The 25,209-nt window shown below is 37.2% G+C and overlaps 1 protein-coding gene across 1 annotated transcript in view; it reads right to left on the bottom strand.

Annotated features, from left to right (window-relative positions):
- LOC139739354 (ras GTPase-activating-like protein IQGAP1) overlaps positions 1-25,209 on the bottom strand; it is a 145,303-nt gene that overhangs the window by 70,175 nt on the left and 49,919 nt on the right. The window contains exons 4-8 of the mRNA XM_071649974.1: positions 24,819-24,896; positions 18,772-18,848; positions 13,579-13,646; positions 7,584-7,675; positions 5,141-5,162 (exon numbers count right to left, since the gene is read on the bottom strand). Of these exons, the coding sequence (XP_071506075.1) occupies positions 5,141-5,162; positions 7,584-7,675; positions 13,579-13,646; positions 18,772-18,848; positions 24,819-24,896 (337 nt within the window). The remainder of the gene's footprint in view (positions 1-5,140; positions 5,163-7,583; positions 7,676-13,578; positions 13,647-18,771; positions 18,849-24,818; positions 24,897-25,209) is intronic.

Below are 25,209 nucleotides of genomic sequence, written 5' to 3'. Positions count from 1 at the left end.
GAAACCCACATCGAAACATGTACATAAAAATTTATGAATAAAAGTTGCTTGAGTGTATCAAAAGTGGCTAGATATCCATATCTTCACACAATAAGTTTGGAGAAAGATAAAGATTTCTATTCAAATATTAATGAAAATTGATGGACATTCAAAGTACACAGAAATATATATCTATCTACTTGTAGACCTTTCAATATCTGTCATTCAATCTACATTAATATCTGAATAATGTTCCATACATTCAAAATGTCCTACATCTTACGGACATCACCAATATGACTTGTATTCAATTTGGAAACAAATGAGGAAAGCACTAATTAATTGCTCCGGAATCTTCTACGCAACGAGGTGGTTGTGTTTTTATTTGGAGCACAGAAACAAGAGGGGCATGAGGATATGACGTGGTCGACTAATCCCGTATCACATGCTAAGATTGGAGTCGGAATGAATCACATCACACCAGATGTTGACAGGAAAGCCGCAGATATTCCGCCATCCCCTCTGCAGAAAACACTGGTTGGTAACCACACACATTAATGACTCTGTTATCTGGTTGACTACCACAACTTCTGTGTGCTAAAATTTCTTAACCTAATAAGGTACATGGTTCATTCCAAAACATCGCAATGGAAAAATGTTGCTGTCTTGCTGTACCTGTTTATTTGTCACCACCCATGGTTTACCTTCAACTGAGCAAACTTTTTTTTACCAGATGAATGAGAAAAGATAAGAAAATTCAGAAAATGTTTCCATTGAAATGATGAGTAGATAGAGAGATTTAGGTATATTCATTATGATTCAAAGTTTCACTTTAAAAGAATTTTTGTTGATGTGGGAATGTTTGGTAAAGAGAAAAGTTTGGAAAAAATCTGGATATTCTGCTACAGTGCCATTTTGTAGGGCAAGTCTCCATTCCACACATGATTCTATCAATCTACTGTCCACTGTCAAAGCTTGAACCACAGTATACTATGGAGTCAGACATAAGAGTATACTGGTACTGACATTTACATGTGAAAAGCAATACCCTTGTTTACATCAATCTGTCACAAAGACACGCCTATGACACGCTCTTTACCACAAACCTTGAAATCTAGGTCAATTCAAAGTTGATAGGCTTTGAAGAGGTTTTGATTTTGGTGTGTTCTAAGCTAAATGACATCGAACAGGCAAAAAAATATATATCTTTATTGCTCTGCTGTAGCAATAGCATGGGAAGTTTGGTGACCCTGTCACTATACTCCAAAATGTATGGAACATATAATTTTCATTTTTGATATGTCAGTCACTTATAATTGCTTTTGTAGCATGATATGCTGCCAAAGTGATTCCAAAACTGAAACCTGGCTTCATGTGTAGACATGCTCGTACAATTTAATGACAATGAATCTATTCCACGCTGAGGTGTGAAGTGGGAGGAATAATGAACCACTATGTGGGATGAATATTGAACCATTATTATGTGGGAAGTGTACTGTTTATGCTACAGTTGCTTACCTATGCTCGGTCATACCTTTGATCATAATAAGCTCTGCTAATTCAAAATAATGATTGTTAACTGATAGCAGCTTACATTTGTAAGAATAACTCGCATTTGAAATGTGTAACTAGAATGCAATTCAAATAATTTGCTAATGACTACTGGCTAAATATACAGTGAAAAGAGCATAATATCGCATGACCTCATAATACTAACTGGGACAATAAAGAGTACGGTTCCATGGTGTTTGCTCCTGCAACAATTGCTTCTTGAAATATCTGCATGCTATTAAAAAAGCCATACATAAATTCTGCCCACAAACATAATACTAATAACCCTAATCTTAATGCTCACATTAAACTAAAATCAAAACCCCATCACAACCCTAACCCTTATCCTAAGTCATTGGAGAAAATAAGACAGGAGCAAATGTCATGACATCAAAGAGTACATCTACCTCAATTCAAAAAAAAAAGAAAAAAGAAAAAAGAAGAAGAACCATTTACCCTTAGATGACATTTGGTCAGAAATATGCATATTGTGATGGAATTTTAAAGGAATCCATGCTTCAGCTTGGCAATGCACCCTGGGAAAGTCTAAATAAACAGTATTTTGTGGCACACAACATTGGCAATGAACATAAGGTGGGCAATATTTCACTAAAGAGAATAACCACCTCCCCACCCCCAAATTTGACCTGTCGAGGACGGTTTGATTTTGCTACAACACATTTCCCATAGACGCTTGCCCGAGTATACTTGGGACTCGTCCTCAACGGGTTAAGAGATGCCAAATCTGAAGTCATGTGAGACTCTCACTCTAACTTTGAAATCTGAACGATGGCATAATTCATCAACATTTGTCATGAAATGTGAACTGCGTTGCTGGATCCACCTGTAAAGTAGTGAAACTTTAGCTCGGCTGATGCTTTGCAAGAAAAAATAATTGCATACACCTTGTACATGTATGCACTTCTTTGCCAACATCAATAAGCCTTTCATTGTAACATGAACCTTAGGTTAACTTTTTTCCTGTACCCCTTTACATCATCTAATTGAAAAAACTATCAAGAATTCTCTGTCTGATATGTGGTAAATGTCACCCAAGTATTATTGTTCTTACTACGTCTCACAGAGAGCTAAATTATATTCAAAGTCACTAGCATTGAGAATTTCCAGTACTACGAGTTTAAAAGGAAATAACTTTTATGCCCATTGTGAACACGGAAATTATTTGAAAAAAAAAAAAACTCTCTCTATGTAATGTTCACAATTTATTAATAAAACAGATTATAAAATAATGGAGCAGATCCTAATCAAATGATTGGTTGTAAGCACACATGTGACCAGGCATTCCCATAATTTTGCTTATGACCAGTCATTAGTAAAGGATATTGACCCATCACGAGGACTTTCATGTCGCAGTAGTGACCAGGCAAGATTTCACTGTGTCTATTATTTTTTACTCATGATGAGGGTGATGGGGATCTGTTTCATCATTTTATAAAACAAATAATACACATCATTTTGTTCAGGCATGACTATAGATACCCACACCTGGTAGACTGTTCCAAAGGTATACTTACAGTGTCTGGTAATTCTTACTAATGCCCTCAATGATGTGTATCATTTGTACAACAGCTGCAACTGATACTATCATTCCCTCACTAGCTCTATTTTGCTAATTGAGGAACACCATTTCAATATGAGTGCAGCATATGAAATCAAAACTGTTACCATGCACGAAATAATGCCTATCTTGAAATGATATATGGCATGTTGATGTGATATATCACAATGAACATATATTGTAATTATGTGTGCGTGTGTGTAGCATTGAACTATCACTTGAACGAGTTTCTTCTGTCATCAAACGAAGTAACCCCCCAAAATCCTGTTAAAACCAGCAGTGCCAGTTTGGAGGCTGAATATATATCACAGTTATCCATTTACATCTGGAAGACTCATCTATCATCTCTTCTTGTCATCCACTCCTTAAATGAGCCGAAAAGAGGCCAGGAATTTCTCATATTTTTGTCACATCATTAATGTCGCTATCATTCATTTTAGAAGATTGGTTTTATGACGCCATTCATCTTTTTCACAGGAAATACATTGAGCTCTACTCGACAGTTATGATGGTCAAAAGTGTTTCAGTTTGAATCATCATCTTCTTCATCATTAATGTCTGCTTTCTCATCATATTTCCCATATAAATCAGCATCATCATCATCATCATCAATGTCAGGATTTTCATCACTAATATCTGCTCTGGCCATAATCTCTATCTTTATCTAGGACCCCGTTTACAGTGCGAGGCTCAGCCGCGGCTCGGCCGAGCCCACCTTCATTTCAGTGTAAACGCGCAAAAGGCCAAATGCGAGGCCAAAATTGGCCTCGCATTTGGCCACGCTCTGGAGGTGGTCTCGGCCGCGGCCGAGCTCAGCCTTTTCTCAGAGTAAACGTAAACTGGGCCAAATGCGTGGCCAATTTTAGTCTGGCTTCCAAACCCTCTGCCTGTACTATTTCGCTGTTCAGGATATTAACCCCCTCATTCGTAAAGTCGAAAACTATTATAGTTTAAGGTGGTTTTGTCCTGCAAAGGATTTTTTCCTTCGGCAAAGGCCTTTGCCCGAACGGTGACTTCGTCGCCACGGAATTCATTTGGCAAAGGGTCTGAAAACCAGACAATACCAAATTGCATTTGTTTACAAGCAGAGCGCCACTACGACAAAATATTGAAAGGTTATATTCAAAAGTGCGGCCGAGCCCGGCAGTGTAAACGGACAAAATTGTGGGGGCCCGGCCTCGCAATTGAGGCTGGGCTCGGCCGCTGCTCGGCCGCGGCTCGGCCCAGCCCCGCACTGTAAACGGGTCAATGTCATCATAACTATCATGATAATGAAAATAAGCACCATATTATGCAGGAACTTGTGATTGTGAGTTCTATTTTCTGGGGAGTATTTTACTTTCTTGCCTAAATAGTAACCAATGAATGTAACCACTTAACCTTCTCTCAAAAATTATTATGTTACAGATGTAAAAAAGATGCCATCTCACAGACAAGGGCAATACAACGGTTTCAACTAAACTGTCAGCCATTCATATACACTCTAAAGATGGAACAGTGAATCAACATTTTAGATGTCACTTCTCCAACCTTTAGTTAAATGTCAAATTTAACACTCAAAATGTTATTTACTATTTCTGAAATGGTGGTTCAACATATTGAATCTTAAATTTCAACATTTTGAGTGTTAGATTTAACATGTATCTGAAGGTTAGAAGCATGACAGCATTTAAAATGTTGATTTACAATATTTTTGTTTTAGTGTATATCTATATTTTTCAAATAGAGAAAAACAAATAACCCACAAAATATGTGCAATCTGTCTAGGGCATTATCTTTAGATAATGGCTTCTAATGTCATCATTTCTACCACTACTACTATTATACTGTTACATAATATGAACAATATGAAACTTGAAAACTGCAATCAATCTTTATGTCTTTACTAGTGTAACACAGAATATGTCACACACAAGATCAGTTTCTGCTCCCTACCCTGGTGAAGTTAAAAACAAAAAAGGAATTGCTCAAACACTCGAGTGTTGACATTTATCAACGGACAAAGATCGATAGAAAACAGCACTTTCTTACCAGCTGCATCGTCGACTGACAGCTGCATATGAAAAAAAGAACAAAGAGAACAGACAGGGGCAATTATGAGTGATTATGTGTGATATCAAGAGTAGGTTACTGAAATCAATACTGAAGTTCAGACCATGGTACACTGTATACATACACACACACACACACACCACACACACACACACACACACACACACACACACACACAAGGATGTGCATTGTGCATGATTTACATTCATGACAGAAATGTCTATGTTTGTGCTCCTCATTTATCATCATTACGTCTCATTCTCTAAGTGCGTTTGCGAAGATATATATCATCACCGTATGGTCTTTGTGCTCAATTTTACCATTAAATAAGGAAAGAATGTTGTGTCATTTAATAGAATCTCTTTGGCGCATACTTCATTATAACAAAATGCCGGCAAATACAAACTATTTCATGTCCACACTGGCAAGGATTTTCACTGCAGAAGTGCAATGACTAATCTTCATTCTCAACTGTAGCTTCATGATGCCCTGATGAAAATTTAGTTACCTCAAATTACTTTACTACTAATAATTAAACAATAACTGCACATTACTGCATCATAATTACCTATTAACACATGGATTAACTTATTCATGCCTGAATGACTAAAGAATAAACAAAGAAAGAAAAGTGTTTCATACATATTAATACCATACCATAAAGATTACCCTTGGAGAATGAGAACCAAACTGGGCCATGTGAAACCACTTCCTACATGACTGTAAATATTACAATGACCCAATCGTTCTCTAAACAGTCATTAAAACATCCATTGAGCATGGAAGACAGTCATAAACACTACCTAGTTAAAGGGTAACATTAGGCATAGACTTTGGTTTTGGCTATATGTTGGATACAACACCTATAAACCATAGTTGTGTATTTTCATCGAAAAAATACCCACCAACTCCACCAAAGAACATTATTTGTGCAAACTTTGGCCAGATTTATTTTGTATCAACAAAACATTATTCATTGCAATTGAACAGACAGTGATAATCTCTCGCCCCTTCATATAAATGCATACACCGTGGGGGTTGTAACTAGGGGTGCACGGAGTCGTAACCACCCTGGTGCATGCATGCTTTTCTATACCTACTGTATGTGTGTGCATGTTGCCAATGCTCTCTGTTATAGAACCAGAGTACCAAATAATTTAGAAGCAATATAAAAGCATTTAATGTGTATCATTTAAATGCACATAGACGAAAGTTGCGAACAGAGGTTATATACCATTATTATGCCATTAATCATTCTTATCCCTTATCAGAGGATAAGTTATTGATTTCAAAACTTGTTACACACCAATTAATATTTTTGTGAGTCATTAACTTTATTGAATATCAGTAGACTTACTAAATTCACAAGAACACTGTGAAATATACTGTTCATTCGGCAGTCCTGTATAGAGCTCTATAACCCCAGTGCCTGCAGAAGCAGCGTACATCCTGAAGGTTACCTTGGAGCTTGAAGGGAACCCAAACCCAAAGAGCAATGTGGATTAAGTGAAAGCAGCAACATTAGTAGAACACATCAGTGAAAGTTTGAGGAAAATCGGACAATCAATGCAAAAGTTATGAATTTTTAAAGTTTTGGTGCTGGAACCGCTGGATGAGGAGACTACTAAAGGTTATGACGTATGTGTGTACAACAATATAAAGAAAATATAAAGAAAATTCCAGTATCAAGTTGATGGAATGTGTAATTTTCATGAAAAATGATTTTCTTTTTCAAAATTCCCTTTATATTTTCTTTTTATTGTTGTCCACACATGACGCCACAACCTCTAGTAGTCTCCTCATCCAGTGGTTCCAACACCAAAACTTTAAAAATTCAAAACTTTTGCGTCGATTGTCCGATTTTCCTCAAACTTTCACTGATATGTTCTACTAATGTTGCTGCTTTCACTCAATCCACATTGCTCTTTGGGTTTGGGTTTCCTTTAACTACTACCTTTATACACACTAACACCTACTGGTATCTCCCGGACCGTGTAATACCACCAAAGTAATTAACACAACTTTGGCTTCTTCAATGACGTTTCATGTTTCAATGTGAACAACTGTAAAACCACAAACATCTGCAGTATGAAACTTTTGCATATTGGCGACTGGCATTCAATGCACAGTGTAGATAAAACTCTTGCTTACACTTTACTTTCGTAAATCTTGGCTCCTCATGAAATTAAATATATGCAAAAGTTTCCTGCAAATGAACACATCTGGTTTTACCGTATAGCATTTCGGTAGCTTGTTTTCTTGGCAGACATTGAACAGCTACTCATCATCAAGTGGTACGGGAGAACTCTCCAAGAGAGAGAGAGAGAAAGTCGGTTCATTCATTTCTTTACTGTAGTTGTTGTTGTCATTGAGGAGGGTTTAGAATACACTCCAAAGCGACACACTGTTGTATGATACCAACCTCGTTGGCAAGGAGACCGCCTATCTTGTGGAACTGAGGCATCTGAATCCCGTACTTGTCCAGCTCTGACTGCATGGCACTGATCTCTTCCTCTGTGAGACAGACAGACAGACAGACAGACAGACAGAGGGAGAGAAGACAATAAATGTCATAAGACAGGTAGTAGATGATAATATAGATGAAAAAAGAAAGACAGAGAGAACAATGAGAGAGAAAATTGGGGATAGAATAGATAAAAAGAGACATAATACAGTGAGAAGAGGAAAGTGTAGGAAGAATGAAGGATCAACAGAGATACAGCAGTGAAAAAAAAAATTATAAAATCAAGCAGAGAATGATTGACAAAATACAAGAGAAAGGAGAAAGTAAAGGAGAATGAAAAGAAGGAGACAGGGAGATAGCGAGAGAGAAGGAAAGACAGAAATTGGGGAATATGGGAATAAAAGGATCAGAGAAATGGATAAGATGAATGGATAAAAAATATATATATACAAAAAACAACATATTAGACTATCAGTCTCCTGTGAGGCAATCAAGGAAGTAGATTCAAAGTTTCTACCACACAGCATGCCATGATTGTATCACATAAAAGATATTATATTTATAATAATGATTAATGAACTCTTTAAAAAGCACTCAATCTACCCTGGAAAGATGCTTGTGGTGGTGTGGAAAGTAGAAAATGAACAGGATATGAAACATTTCAACATAGTGTAGGTACTATCATAAACACAGGAAAATACATTAAACAGAATTATTATGAAAAATATGTTTAGATACTATTAATGGAAATTGAAGTGGTGGCTGTTAAGGTTCAATATGAAAACCTCAATATTGCGTGGTCTGCTAAAAAAACAAACAAACAAAACAACTCATCTCCAAACAAAGTTCAGAGAGCGAAACAAGTGGTCTTCATACAACATGAATTTCGTGAATTATCTCTCTGAGGCTTAACACAATCTCCACCCAACTCCCAATTCCTCGGCAGATTACACTTTCAGATGAAGATGACATTGGTGCAACAAGTGCCAAGTCTTTTACAATAGATGGAGCTGCCTTTTGGTTTCACAGTGAAACATGAGAACGTCATGTCCACTTTAGTTTTATACATCTTTGAGTAATTATGACATCACGTGTCATCAGTCACTATATTGGGTTATTTTCTCAGATTTACAAAATGTTTACTTACATCTCCCACCACCACTACCGCCCCCCCCCCCCCACAATCAATTCAGATGACTCATCCCATGTTGTTGCCTGGACAAAGCTTACAATTTTCCTTCCTTGACCCTTTATCATAATGATTCCTTTGGAGGAGCTCACACCCATATTATCATGACTCCAGTTAAAGGCTACTTGTCCTTTTGAATATTGATCACCGATCCAAATTCACAAGTTTTACACATAAGTGACAAATCTTAAATATATTTGAAATAAAATATATTGACAAGTGCATATACATAAATTAATATATTACAAAATCAATACTGCATCCTCATCTAAAACTGGCATAAAGGTAGGTGAGGGTGTATTTTCTATTTACTTATTTTTTTGTAAAGTTTTATTCTCTAATGATGCACTCTCCATTGGCTGAAAGCTTGCCCTGTGGAGCTGAACCTTCAGATTTGCACACACATTTGTCAAGTGTCATTTGACAAGAGGATTTCCATGTCAAGAGCATCATCTTGAGCACCGGTAATGATTGTTAAAGTAACGGACAACAGTGTATATTTTAGGACTTTTTACACTTGCAAATTTCTGCTTAGTCCCGTACCAACGGTGGGGCTAAGGGGGGAGGGGGGGGGGGGGGGGGGGGCCTTAGCCCCACCGTTGGTACCGGACTTTCCTTAGCCCACTTTCTGTTTACACTTGTTTTTGCGAAAGTGGGCTAGCCCCACCGATAATCCCGCACTATCTGGCCCTGCAAAATAGCAGGGTTAGCACCGCAATTGCGGTACCAACCAAGCGAGTGTAAACATAAGGCAAAAATAATCCGGGCTAAGCGACGGAGATGAAGTCTGACCCCCCACTGACCAATTAGAAATGAGGTAATCAAGTGCTGCCGGTGCGTGCGTGTACTTGTAGAGTGCACAGCATAATCATGAATATTCATGTGGTTTGGAAAGTACAGGGCTAAGAAATATGAGTGTAAAAAGGTCAGTTTTCTCCTTAGCCCAGGACAAGAGCTTAGTATGGGATTTATTGGCGAGTGTAAAAAGCTGAAAAAATTAGTACGGGACTAACGATAGTCCTGGGTCAGAGAAAGTACGGGGTTAAGAAACACAAGTGTAAAAAGGGCTTTTGTTATAAGCTAGTTGGGAAACACATTAATAGGTGTGTCAGATATGATTTAAAAAAAAAATCTGTATGATGGCTCAGCATTACAAGATTTAAAATGCCCCATTAAGTTTTGATAAGAGCTCATTCACAAGATTTTATTAAGTTTTGTAAAAAGAGCTCACTTCAAAAGATTTCCCCCCATTGACAATCACAAACAATGCCCCGAGTGAGGTAAAAAGGATTCATGGTCAAGTTACAGTTGTATCAAGTATCTAAGAAAATACAACAAAGCAAGCCACAAAGTGAAGACTTCAAGAAGAAGTCATTACTCTTACACGGGATAAGTGTGTGTTTCTATATAATAACATGTACTAACATACATTGTATGAAACTGATACTTGGTTAGAATTTGGAAAGTTCACACCTTTACTAGTTTCAAATATCCGCTACAGTACTAGTACCACACAATGTGATTTATGAAGGACAACTGATTATCCAAGCAGAAGAGGAATCCATCTTCTGTAACTTGAGGATTGCCTAAAGTAATTAAATCCGATACTCACAGTGTAGCACCTCCTAATGGGATCTATCATTAAGCTCAAATCATTTCCATCTCTGCTAAGACTAGCATCATTTATGAAACTCTACATTTCTTTTTAACCTCAGGATACCGTATGCTTTGTACCTCAAGTGCATGTTGTCTTAATTTCAAGTTAATGGGAGAGAGAATTTACTCCATGGGATATTGAAACTTCAAAAGTTGTGGAGAAAGAAGGAAAAGTCACTGTGAGAAAGATTCACACAGCTAGATATTCATCATTTCACCTCTCATAGATAAGGATAAGTGGTATGAAACATATTATGCCTCCAAGTTTTAATTTACAATGTATAAGGACGCATAAAAAGTTTGTTTTACCCTCTGCTGGGGACAGCATTGTTATGTTGGCACAAAATCACAAACTAAACCAAAACAAAAAACTTTTATTCCTAAGAGGTCTTCACAATTGAGGTCTCTGAGGATATAAATGGGGAAAAAAGAAAGGAAATAAAATCCCATTCTCTTATCTGTGAGCAACATTTCGTATACATCCAGTGCGTGCAGTGAAGCCTGGATACATACATGCTTCTGTTCCAATAAAAAAAAATGTTACTCTGGCTGTTGGTTCTGAACAGAGTCAAGTTCTCTTCTCAGTTTCTTCTCATCACCTTCATTTCTCCATTTCACTTTCTAGCATTCATAAATCAATCTGATGCAAGTTACAATGCTTAAAGGTCAAGTTCACCTTCATAGACATGTGGATTGAGTGAATTCAGCAATATTGGTAGAACACATCAGTGAGAGTTTGAGAAAAATTGGACAACCCGTTAAAAAGTTATAAATTTTTGAAGTTTCTGCTCAGTCACTGCTGGATGAGAAGACTACTACAGCCTGTGATGTCATATGTGTACAACGATACAAAGAAAACATTTAGAAAATTCAACATATTTTCACTTTTCTCGCATAATAAAAGCTTGACTTGCCTCTTTCAGAAGACAGGGGGAATAATATTACCCTTAACATACAATGTACGTCAGTGACAAGTTGAGGAAATGTGCACTTTTTTCAAAAAATAAAGATTTGTGAAATTCTCTTTATATTCTCCTTATATCGTTGTATGCACATGACATCATACACTGTACAGTAGTCTTCTCATCCAGCAGTGACTGTGCAGACGCTTTAAAAATTCATAACTTGTGAATGGATTGTCCAATTTTCCCCAAACTTTCATTGATCTTTTCTAATATCAATATTGCTGCATTCAGTCGTTCCACATGTATATGAAGGTGAAAGTGTCCTATAAAATGATGTCCCATAGTGTACAGTATTTATAGGATCAATACACCATAACAAAATATACACTGTATTTGCCACATGTTGTGTGACACACTTACAAATGTAATTTGTTAAACTTTACAAAGCTTCAATGAAAGACATATAATTCTGTGACATCCATTTTTGTGAATCAAGGGAGAACCAAGAGCATTTACAGAGCATTTTAGTATCATAAATAGTTTAATAAAGAACACAGTCATTCCCATTACATCACATGTCATATACTTGCTACAAGTTCATTAAATCCCCTATATGAAGTAATCTTACACGTCGTAAGCTCCATCTCAGACATGCTGGTAGACAGTTACATAAAATTTATACTCAAGTACATCAAGCTCCTTTGAACCTTGCACACAATATTACTTGCAGGTACGTGTATTTTCTTGTTTTGATAGCAAAGACCACATGCAGCTTTTGAGGTACATGAATATTTCATCTGTTCCATAATACAAAATGAAACACAGTGAGATCTGATAAAGTTCTAATTCCATGCCCATAATCTGCTCACCTATTACTGTATAATTTATACATCAGGTAACAGCCCACATACTTGTTTCACAAAACTAGCCATATAATATGCCATCACTTCTCAACTACTATAGGACAATTCATTTGTGTATAAAACACAATTTATTCCAAGGATTATGATATGCACGGCGGACATCTTTATCAGTTTTACTTGAATACCTGCAGAAAGAAACATTTTGGTGTGTATGTCAAACTATTCTTTTGAAATCTGTTCCAGCACCCCTCTTAATCTCTCATTGCATCAAACTTTCTCACGAAACTTCTGTTTTTAAAATGTTATTTTGACTGTCTTTAAACATTCTATACTTTAGTTTGTCATGAGGCACTTTGTAAGTAATATTCCTCATAAGTTCTATTGAAAACAGGCGAATGAACATCAGTCATCACAATCTACAATGTATGGATGGAATCCATCCACAGTTGTATGTTGCAGTAAATCACCTGCATGGCTAATATAAAGTAACATTTCCATACAGACACTCAATCATCTTGCTAGGGCTGTAAGTCTGTGTCTTCACTACTGTGGATTTTTGCAAGGGAAAGAAAAATAAACATGTACCAAGCAGACAAACAGAATAATTGGAAGATTTCTTTTGTAGAATTCTCCTTCAGCAGGTGGTCCTTCATTCTCATTCTTTCCCTTCTTCTTCTCCTCTTCCCTCGCATTACCACTCCCAGTTCCATTGTGTCAGTTCCACATCAATGTTGTCAAAAAGAAAAGAAAAAAGGGAAAAAAAGTGCACAGCGACCGTTTAGTTTGAAGGAAAGGGATCCTTGCATAAACCAGCAATCCTTCCTTCCCTTGCCAAAATAAAGAGGCCGTATCTCATTATCTCACGAACATTTTGCCACCGTGGGGGGAAACATAGTCGGAACAGCCCAGCCATCCGGCACTGTGGCTGGTGAGCACTGAGTTATCTGTGTATATGTGGCCAACATGCAACTGTCAAAAATCCTGGAAAGCTGCGCTGGTAGATTACAGGTTGATGATGTTGATAGAATACCACATACTGTCTCTGCCGATCTATCTGCATGTTTCGACTTTGCAAACAAAAACAGTCTCCACTGTCAGAGAACTGAATGTGCCATTGACACCTACACGTGTGTACAGGCAGCTTAGTGTTCAAAGAACACCAGGAGGTATGTTCAGGTAAATCTTTATTTCAACTATTAAAAAAAAAAAAAAAAAAATTCATACATAATGTTGAGATGAAAATACCAGAGGATTGCTTTCTTTTTCTTCTTTTTTGGGGGGTGGTGGCTCCTGATCAATACTCTGTCTTTTAACAATATCAGTATTTTGAGATTTCTTACCTGTAAAGTCCACTTTTCCATAGAGATCTTGTATCTGAGGGGCTATGCCCAATTTGAAGAGGTATAAACTAGGAGAAAGAAGACATAAGGGTTGATGAGTTTCATTGAGATTAAAAGGTATCACACACACACACAAGTGCCCCTCTCCCCATGAAGAGGAAGGAAAAAGCCCCCCCCCCCCTTTAAGAGGTTCAAGGAAAAAGTCCTATCTTGCATCCTTGACACACAAACCATATTCATGGTACAGAAGAAAAAAAATCAATTTATTGGTATCACATATCCGTACAATCCTGTGACACAATAAAAAAAATAAACATGAGAAACCGTAACAATAAAACATTGTGATGATGCATAGGCATGACATCATTACAGTGGTTACTATAAATAGAACAGCCCACCTCCAAAAACATTCTGTAAAAAGTTGTTACAAGCAGTGAAGAAAAAGCAGGGATCAAGTTTCACCAATGATCATTTCTTGCTTTGATTTGATAGCAGTAAAATTACTGGGCTGGATTAGAAGGAAGTTTTATTCTCACTGGATCATACAGTTAACCTGCCATCTCAAAATGATCAAGGAGAAGATATTTTCATGCCCTAACAGCACTATTTAGTAAATCTTTTTGATATGCAACAGGGAGTAACCTGATTTGTATACAGGTAGGTTGTCTTGTGCACATTGTGCCCAAATTTCCTTTTGGCAGAACCTAGCAAATTATGTGGTATTCCGCCTATCTGCGTGTGTGTTGTTCATATACGGTTGGTCCATCCAATCTTGAAAGGAGAAAGAACATATTCAACCCAGTGAGGATGGGCTGTTTTGGTACAACATGCATTTCCCTCAGACACTTGCCCGAGTATACTCAGTCCTCAATGGGTTAAGATGGATTCTGTTGAAATGAATCTAAGAAACTGGAATAAATTAAAAATTCTGGCTTGAGGATCCATTTCCACATCGTTAGCGAAGAGACCACACATGCAAAATGTTTGGATAGCAAGTACATGTACCTGTAGTGGTGATGAAATAGAGTTTCACTTTCAGTGCCTTATAACTTGAATGTCACCTAATTTACACATTTGGCTCACATTACCAAAACACTTCACAGCGAATGACGCAGTGCTGGTTTTAAGTTCTCATCATCATGAAGAGTTAAATCATCGAAGAGTAAGTTGTTTTTCACAAGAGGTGTGAAACTAAAGCAACATTATCATTACATTCGTATTGCAGTAGTAATGGAGAAAGTTAAGAACATGTTTTGCATACTTGGAAGTCAAGGGGTCGATGAATATTATATTCCCTGGGAACTCCATAATCTACTGTCTTGGATGCTAGACTGTATAACAGTGTAACAAAGAGAACTCTGCATCTAAAGAAGAGAGTTTAACAAATGTCATAGCTCTCAATCTTACTAGCATTTCACCTTTACACTGCATTCTAAGTATTATATGTTTTTGATGAGAGGTTTGCTCATGTTAAAATAGCAAATCTTACAAAAACAAACCAACCAACATACAAACAAACCCGACAAGTGTTTGCATCAGCAGACCTGTTTTACTCTACAATCAATCTAAACCTGATCTATAATGTCTGCTCACAAGTGAAATTTGATATGCACAAAAAAAAGTGACACTCATTTACCTGAGGGTGTCAATCATGGTAAACTCAGGTTTTTAGTGCTCAGTAAATGCTTTAACCTGTTTGTGCATGCAGATTCTCTTCTCAGTGCTTTCCTACCCCTTTAAAGGGTGTGTACAGTTCTGGTTGAGGTGAGGATTTAGCTTACAACGTTTTGCGAGATATTCAGAAATCACTCTATGAGATGTCAAAGACCATGCAATTCTAAGGGGTATCAAAAGTTTATTTGATGAAAATCGGTTTTGAAATGGCTGAGATATCCAAAAACAAGGTGAAACAAAGAGATCCTAATAAAAGGCGTGGCCTGTCGCCTTTATTATTATCACTTATTTTGATATCTCAGCAACTTGAAACCAATTTTCATCAAATAAACGTTGAATCCATCTTAAATTTACATGCTCTTTCATATTTCATAAGCGGTTTCTCATTATCTCATTTAGGAATGTTCAAAACATGAATCCCCACCTCAACCAGTACTGTACAGTCCCTTTAATAATGTCCACAGATGACGGCCATCAACAAGATAATAGAGCTTGTACCCTATAAGTATTCATAGGGTCTCACAGCTGGAACCCATTCATTCCAGCCTCCCTAAACCAATAAATGTTCCAAATTGTCAAAATGCACATTTCATTAGCTAACTGGTATGAGGTAATCTAATGCAGCCCTTATTCCTGTCTGATCCTCCTGCCTCAAATGAAGCTAACTGGACTACACAGAGAGGAGTAAATGAGTACACGGAAGGACAGTTTAAAGGCATGTTCATCAGAGTTGGAGTAGGCAGGCCCTAAAATCATCAATTTCTCACCCGAGGTTCATGGGTGATGATGCCAAATCAACGCAGGGTGTGTGCATTAAAGGGAAATTCTAGATCAGTTAGCATTTAGTTTAAAAGAGAAAAGTACACCTTGATATGCATAACTGCAGATTTGATCAAAGTCAGATAAAAAATTTGGGACATTACTGCCAGTTTTCGTACACGATCAATGGAAAATTGTGAGGTGATGATATCATCAGCTCACTCATTTCATATTCATATTGACTTTTCAGAATTGTTTTGAGAAAATCAACAAAACTTCAACATGTCTTTGTGATAAAATTTTCACTCTTGTGCTTATAAAATTGTACCCTCAGACTAATTCTTAACTGGTCCAGAGCACCCCCTTAAGCTATAGCTCACAGTTCTAAGAGACCAAGCAGTGAGACAGACATGAAAATATTCTGTGAATTGGCTCCAGTATTCTTTCCAAAAATGCTTTGGTCACTGTTCTCTGTCCGTATTGATATTAAAACATTCTATGCCCATGAGAAAATGAACCAGTTTCATGATAAATCATGTTATCTATACAACATGAGGCGCCTTCTTCGTGAGTGACCTCCAATATTGCCTGTAAAGAGACTCATCTTTGCAAGATATTGTTTTGAATAATCAATATATTTTCCCATCCGAGACCATTACGATGATTTACAAGTGGGAGCGACGACCTTTAAGCCCCTACTGTAGTCCAAGATGTCCCTCCAAAGACGCGCATGACATGCATTAATGAGCAAATTGTGGTGCCAATACTCGACGGCAGCTGTTGAATGTACTACAGGAAATTGGTAATCCAAGCGCAATCCCAGAATGCACTGCTGTCCCCGCTCCTGGTGCCGAGACCCAGATTGGGCTGCCGATGAGTAAGCCATTATCTCTTCGAATGGGGCAGGGGGAGCCGTCTTGATACAAAGGATCACTGGCTGCAACGGGGATGACTTACAGAGAATACCGCCCAAATGACTTCAGTTCATTAAAGGGAGCAACCCCTCTTTCGTAATTAACCAACTTCATTTAAAAACAAATGAATAAAATACTACCCTGCTGGCTCTAGTATGGGTTTGGGATTCCAGGAGTTGTCTCTCCCATTAGGCTAGCTAGTATACTATACATTAGTGTCAAGACCAAAAGGTGAGGACAATTGTATGTGTGTGTGAGTGTATGAGTGTGTGTATAATGTGGAAGGGGGTACACCACGCATTACTTTTTTTCCTTTGCTTCATACTAGGGTAATTCAGGGTTCATTATTTGGTACCCTTCACATTGTCCCCACGTGTCATTTTCATTCTCGAAATACAGTATCCACCTCCCCGCTCGGCAAATTGCAGTGAATTTACTACCACAATCTATAATTTTGTGGAAGGAGATCACATAGTACATCGTTATGTTCAAGTAGAGTGTATAAATAGTATCTCCACAAGTATTCTACGTGTTATGATTTTCATAATTACCTAAGAGCAGCATAAAAATCATGGAAATTTCAGCACCATAAAATTAATGTTATGCAGTAAACGTCTGACTTCAAGTCAAGCCACTAGAAAGCAATGTACAACCCGTACACTGTGGGCAATAAATGATATGTGTCAGATGTCAACGGTGATCCTACATGCATGTAACTGTGCCGCTGCAACCATCATCTCTTTCGTGGAAATAATTCATGCATGCCTGCCGGCCAGGGTAGCAAACGACCTGTTGTGCAATCATGCAGTTTCTGTAGAGTGATTTTGTTTTCAGTGTATTCATGATTTCATGCATGCTTCCCGTGTATTTGCTTCATGACAACCCCATGACTGGCGGTACACTGTCCCAAAATTGGCAAAGGATGGCCATACGAATATGGAATTTTCAATTCACGCGAAGTTGACCGCGAACCTGCTTAAAAGCTGATCAATGGCGAAAGCAAGTCAACCTTTTGTTAGCAGTTTGAAAAACCCCATTGGCGGTTATACTACGGCTTAAAGATACCCTCACAAATAAGCCGATATTTAGGCGAAAGGTACTAGTCACTCTGAATGCCTTTTGTATCATACAATGGGTTTATCAGCAATATTATGACACTTTCAGTGTATTTACATTACACTGAAGTATTTGCATATTTTCTTTCCAATAAAACTTGCCTTTTTTTTTAAAAAGGAATAGATCCAGCGGAGGTAGTCCCAAGCTAGCCACAGACATTATCAGTCCCAGCTACAAATCCTGCCGAAAGCTATGAATATTTTTGGTGAATTAAAACTCTTGGCATGTTTCCTCTTGATAGCCTAGCCAACAACTATCTTTTCACCCATTTCACACAATTACAGTCCCTTTATCTATACCATTAAAATGCAAATCGCATGCATTAGCTGTTGCTATGCCAGGCATGCCTTGAACAAGCTTTGAGGCTGTCAAGGTTAACCATTGTACCAGAAGTATCATACTCAGATTTCGTTGAATTGAGATTTCATTGCATAATGAAAGTGATACTCCTTAGTATACAAAATATTATAATCAGATTTTTAAAAAAAATCCCATTGCGTATTTCCTCCTTGTTTTCTTTTGCTTTCATATTCATCTTATCCTTGTTCTTAGTATCTTTCTACTTTCTACTTTCTTGCGCTTTATAAGAGTCTCACTATTATTATTATTATCATTACTTTCATTTCACTGTTACCGTTTTGATTATTTACCTACCTATCTACTTATATATATATATATATTTTTTTTTTAGGTTGCTTTGACTGCAAAGGAAAAGGCCCTAGTCACTCACCTGAGCGCATGAAGACAGTAGACCGTTCTGGGAATGTTTTTCCTGTCGTACACGTCTGTCGTTTCAGGGTAGAAAATCTGTATGTGGGGGAGAAAATTGATGATAGAAGAGAGAAATACACATTAACTCGGAGGTAATCAATTTTGCAACCTCACTGCTTATTGTTGCAGATAATACACAGAATTATATTCACGTGATTTACAGATAAAAACATACGGTACTAAAAAACAATGACATAGCAGCCAACAGGCTGAGCTGCCATTTACTTTATAATGAGGTAAAATGACACTCTAAAATTTGAAATCTGTGTACATCAAAATAGAAACCGTAACAGAACATAAAAAAGCATGATATATGCCATATTTACAAGCTAAATCTAAATTAAAAATATTGAAAAGTACTGTTCGTGATTTTGGAAGTAGAATAAACAATAGTTCAATGATATAATACCACTTCAAATGTAACCTTCGACTTCACAATACTTAAGAGTCTCTCTAAAAATTCCTGTTACAAACAATAAAAAACAAAGTCTTATTAAAAAAAAGCAGGTCCTCACCAACCTCCAAAGGGTACAGTGATTCAATTTCCTAAAATGTGGCAGGGGAAAAAAAGACTTTGATTTTCCATACATTTTCAGTGAAAAGGTTCATACATAATATCTAATACACTTCTTATGTGGTTACTTGCTTTGATTAAATCATTATGTCACAAATCATTCCTGTCATTTCTATTCAGTGCATCAGTTACTTCATAGTATGTTGATTTTGTTGATATCTAAACTTGTGTGTCAAGAGTGTCTTCTTCAGCAGATACTTGTGCTGTATGAATTTTGTACATCATTATCATTACTATCACACAAATGTACCTGTCATAATCAAATTATCCTCATTACTTGTACGATCACAATATCTCGGAAGACAAGTTGTTTTCTTAATTTTGTTATATTACTTTCCAATAGTTCCTATGGAATTTGAGTACTAGTATCATCTATTCAAGCAAATTACTGACTTCAATTTCTTCTTATTACCATAAGCCTTATGATGTAGAGTCAATATTTTGAATGAGATGAAGAGGAATTCAATTAAAATTTCTAGTTTTTTTCCTCCTTCTCTCTCTCTTTTATTATGATTATTATTATTTTGGAGAAGGGGTGGGGTCTTTGGGACAGGAGCACTACCAAGCATGCAGGCAAATTATCAGTGCAGGCTAATTTGATACATGTTAGCATGCTGCAAAGTGCACACTTCATTTCTGATCATGAACAAAATGTCCAGAGTCATTTATCTCATAAACAATTGACTTCATATCACGAAAATTACAGCCCTGTGTAGAAAATTATTAACCGACTGCCGCTGCAAACTCTGCACCCCTCCCCCCTCCACTGACGCAAAGTGTTACCATGACACCATATGGTTAGTTTCAACCTTTAATCCTCATCTAGATGTACATATAGATGCCTTAGTTCAGACAACTTGAAATTGATTACTAATTCTCGCTTGTATAGATGCACATTACTGCAACACAAATACAGGCAGGATAGACGTATACTTGGGCTCAGCCAACGCAATAACAACCTGTGTCATATCCTAGTAGATAAGGATTATCAGTCATACTTTTTGAAGTTGAAGTTGAAGTCTTTTTAAATTAAAGTAGAACATACCTGTCCCATGCATGATACAGACATGTTGAAGAGCTAAACAATCTACATACTTGTATGTGTAGAGGCCTAAATACAGTCAGTGAAAATCTGAAAAACACTTTAGTTACGTACACTTTACACAATTTAAGACAAGAGACACTACACGCAATTTTTGTGAAATGTTTTGCTATAAAAACAGCTTTGGATAAAAACCCGCTATCAAGTTACTGGCAAAATTGTTCTTCTGGGATAAAAAAAAAACCCAACAACAATAACATACAACAAGCACTTGTCCTAAATGTTGGTGTCCATGCTAAATTCATGGACTTCAGATTTTCATTTCAGTTGCTGCTCTACAAACTCAAGAATACCATGGATTTGGTAGATGAAATTATCCAGAGAAAGATTTAGCCAAATTTTCTTAAAATATACACTGCATACCAGAAATTTTACCAACGGGCATTAATATGTGTTTCATCGCCTAGAACAAATTCTATACTTTGAAATATATTAGAGAATTGCATGTGAGGGAGGGGAAGGGGGAGGGAATCTACCTTTAATAGGGAAATGACCTAGAATCCTAACATTTGCTCAGTTTACTGCAAATCAACACTAGTCCACAGAATGTGGACAACCTAATTAAGATACTGCTCTAGCAAGCTGTCAGACGTACAATGCATGCACCAGCACGTTCATATGGTATCTACATTAGACGTGAACCGAGTGGGTCTGGGGGACCGCTTTGCAAGATTTCTTTTCTTATCCGTACTCCGCTTGCCTTTATCATTAGTCGGTAGTCTATGGTGGCAGATGGCTTAGTCATATAGCTTAATACAACTTGACAAACGAACAGAAGCCAAAACACGTATACATGCCATGCCTCCCTAAACTGTCACTTTGGCTTTTCAGTGTTTGTTGATGTTGACATTGATGCTGACTATGATGTCGTTTATTGCTTTTCTGATGAAGGAGGCATTTTGTGTGCTAAACCAGAGCAGCCCTCAGTTATTCAAAATGACAAAAAGGCAGTTATGTGATAATTGCAATTACAAGGCATTCTTGTATACTACAATAATGTGGAAGTATGTGGAACTATACAAGTGAAGAGAGAGAGGCAAAAAAGATGAGTATGTAACATGTGGCTAATGTGTATACACTAGAGTTGAATGTGTCATCTTAGATTTTAAGCACAAAAAAAAGCAAAAAAAAACAAAAACAGGCATTTATTTGCAACAGGAAATCTCATTTACACACAGATGACTTGTCATTATGCCAAATAACTGCTGTTTGCAGTGACTGTTTCACAATTTCCAGAAAAGTGGCCATAAAAAGAAAATAAAAATATCACTAGCAGGAATGTGTGGGTTGGTGATGGTATGTGTTTTGAAGTATTTGATAACATAATTCTCATTTAGGGTGGGTGCTGGTAATGTGATAACTTTCATGTCCTGATGGCATATAGTTTGATGCTGAACAGATATATTCAATACAAGGTTCAACATTAGAGATGGCTTGGTGGCCTGGAGCCACTATTTACAGGGTGTTCAGACGCAAAACAATTTATACTAAAACGGTACAGCTACATGTACACCAAAACGGTATAGCTATACGATGAATTTATACATCTGAATGCTGACTAACAAAACAATGTATAGCGAAACAACGTTCACAGCATCGTTTCGAACTAGAACTCGATAACAAATCAGCATTCCATCGTGTCCATTGTGCATCTGAACGTATGGCAACCATAGAATGGTGTAACTGGGCGGGGCTTAATGGGAGCGCGCACGAAAGGTGACCTTACACCTGTTACTCATGACCATAACAACATGCGCAGTGAGAAACTGCAACACCTATACAACGTTTTCCGGAATGGTCGAAATTAGCGTCTGAACGGTCTGTCGGCTATACAATGATTCTTTATACGTCGCTTCTTTATCGAGTTTTGGTATAAACTGGCTTGCGTCTGAACGGGGGGTATGTTGCTGCCAGGCCACCAAGTCTCCAAAAAAGATATCTTTCGGTGGCCTGATAGGGCAAAGATTCAATATGGATTGGCATGTTTTGTTTTATTTCAGGCCAATATATTCATTTTTCTGACCACCAAAATTTCAAATCTAAAGATTTTACTTGCCCTGAACAGGACACCAGAGATAACAGTTAGCGTTGAGCCCTGATATGTGTATATGAATATATGTATTCATATACATATTGTGCCAGGAAGCAAAATGCTGCAACGGCTTCTCAACGAAAATAAGATAAAAAGGAGCAAGATAAACAGGTCATTTTACCATGTGATTAAGGTGGACGTGCATTCACAATATTTTTTGAAACAAGGACAAAAGCTGTAACGTGAGATGGACTAAACAGGATATGCTGGTAAAGAAGAAGGAAAAAAAAAAGGAGAGCAGAAAGATCGGAAGATTAACTTGTTTGCCTCAAGTTTTTGTGGTTAGACATCACCAGCACACTTTCCTGTTTAGTGGCTGCCATGTTAAAAAAAAAAATACTCAGCTCACCTTCCATTGTGAGTTCCATTGAACACAAATGAGCCTTGGAAATGATATCATACAGAATGGCAATGAAATTTGGAGGGGAGGAACGCGCAAAAATGCAGCCAAATCGCCATCACCAATTGGATATTAATTCAGTGATCAATGTCACTAACATGTTAGAAACAATGCAGATCATATCCTTGTCAAATTATCATATAAAATTTTAAGGCAATTTATGCTTAAAGAAAACACATGTTTTCTGTTTTTTGGCCTCAGCTGTCAACTTAAGATACATGTACTCTGTTAAAGAAATCGATGTTGTCAACTAATACATGAAACTCTAATGTCTCATCGAGAAGCTTACAGCACATCCACTCCAAAAATATTACCAGATGAAATAAAATGAAGACAAAATCTGTTACTCCAAATCACTTTCCTGGTGTCTAGTCTATTTCACTTGTTTGTGTGTTATTTGCTCTTTTTTGGAAGGGGGGGGGGGGATAAACCTAGTCTCAAGACAAGAATTTACCATGTTCATAATATGAATCTACCCTGATGCTATGAAGTAAACCACTGTTGAATGTTTATGACCCCTACTTGCAAACATCAAATGTATGCTTAATACAGTTCATTGATCAATGTGTCATTCATTTTCATACAATCTAAAAGCAAATACACATTGTCAAATAATATGTAACTGAATGACATACGGTAGTAATTGACAAATCACCCAGCTGTGAGCCAACTTTGATCCTTCAAAGTTTTCAGATCAAGAAAATCAAACAAGAATGATGCTTTGCAGACGGAAGGGACAAGAGAAAATTGGAGAGAATTGACACACCCTTGAACTGAAAGAAGAGTGACTCAGAGGCTGGACTATGTACTGTATGTGCTGCTCAATTTTCATTTATCTCTTCCTTTAGTGCTCACAGTGTATTTTTTTTTTTCTCATACCAGATACAGACCAGGATAACACATGAACTATCCATGCATCTGAAAATTATGCTGAATCATTAATGAGCTAGATTTTCCATGTGTAATGAACCGCTGACAAAATTTTCTCACATCCAACCATGCCACGCGAAATGCTTGGCCGAACTGCTCCCATGCAGTAAAGGTTTGACGCCCCTCTCGCGGTATTGAGCGAGGCAATACGCAGACCGTACTAGTCACAATCATCAACCGTCGCACCTCATCACACACCATCACCAGCCTGGGAAATGGTGCTGGTATCTTGGGGGTTTGCTCGCCTCTCTCACGAAAGACATCGATGTCAAATAACGCAATAACGTCAACCAAATATCAGTCATGATATCAGTCAACTTATCTGATACACTTGCATTTGTAATCAAATGTTAATGAAATATCTAGCACTTATGAGGGGCTTTTAATATAACTTGGTTTCTCAAGAATGAAAAAAAAAATGTATTGTACTAAAATAATAAATATTCATTTTTCCAATCATCACAAACCCATGTTGATTTTGTCTTTCTGTCAAATTTACAAACTGCCATAAATGTCAACTCTAAAAAATACTGCAAAATTAGAAATTTGGGGTGCATTTTAATTTTCCAAATTTTGCAATAACAAAGATGAGTGAAATTAAAAATGCATGCGAAAATTATTGCCTACACTTTATGCATTGAAAGCCAGTGACATTTCATGAAAATTTCATGCCATGTAAAAAGGCCGTTGCCTCAATTTGCAAAAACTTCAAGCTGCAAATATCATTGATTCTACAATATAATTTTTTATTTTTCCACAAACCACCTACATATCATGCAGATTAGGATTATTAAATGCTTGTATCCATCTTAGCCACGTTTCAGTGGCCCAGTAATCTCATTTGTTCAACCATATTTTGAAATGACCAGATGGTCTAATACCAACAAGGGTACAGTAGGAGTAATTACCTTGGGAAAGCCAACCACTTCCATGGCTCTGATCCACTGCACGGTGTTGTCAGTGTGTCTGAAATGGAGGCCCTTTTCCTGTTAGAAAGAAATAAACAAAGAAAAAAAATCCTTGTTAATAACAGATCAAACAAATTTGGATTAAAGGGGGAATTCACAACCTATTGGAGTTTGTTGGCAATATTACTCTTTGAGTTGTGAGAACTGAACAAATCCTGTTCTTAACTGCTGATGCCAGGATTTTAGCATATCTTACATCATGGAAATGGCAAATAAAAAGAAATCCAAGGAATCGTACCTTCCGTGAAAGTTAGTTGTTTAAAGGTACCAACAAAGGTAGAGGTTTGTTGAAGATATCTGATGATTGGCCATTTTCCATATGAAAAACAGA

This window comes from Diadema antillarum, unplaced genomic scaffold, assembly GCF_040938485.1.
Source record: "Diadema antillarum isolate AM-2024a unplaced genomic scaffold, OU_Dant_1.0 seq00000798_RagTag, whole genome shotgun sequence".
Classification (NCBI taxonomy): Eukaryota; Metazoa; Echinodermata; class Echinoidea; order Diadematoida; family Diadematidae; genus Diadema; species Diadema antillarum.
Note: the sequence above shows the minus strand (reverse complement) of the source record. Positions and strands in the feature narration are given on the sequence as shown.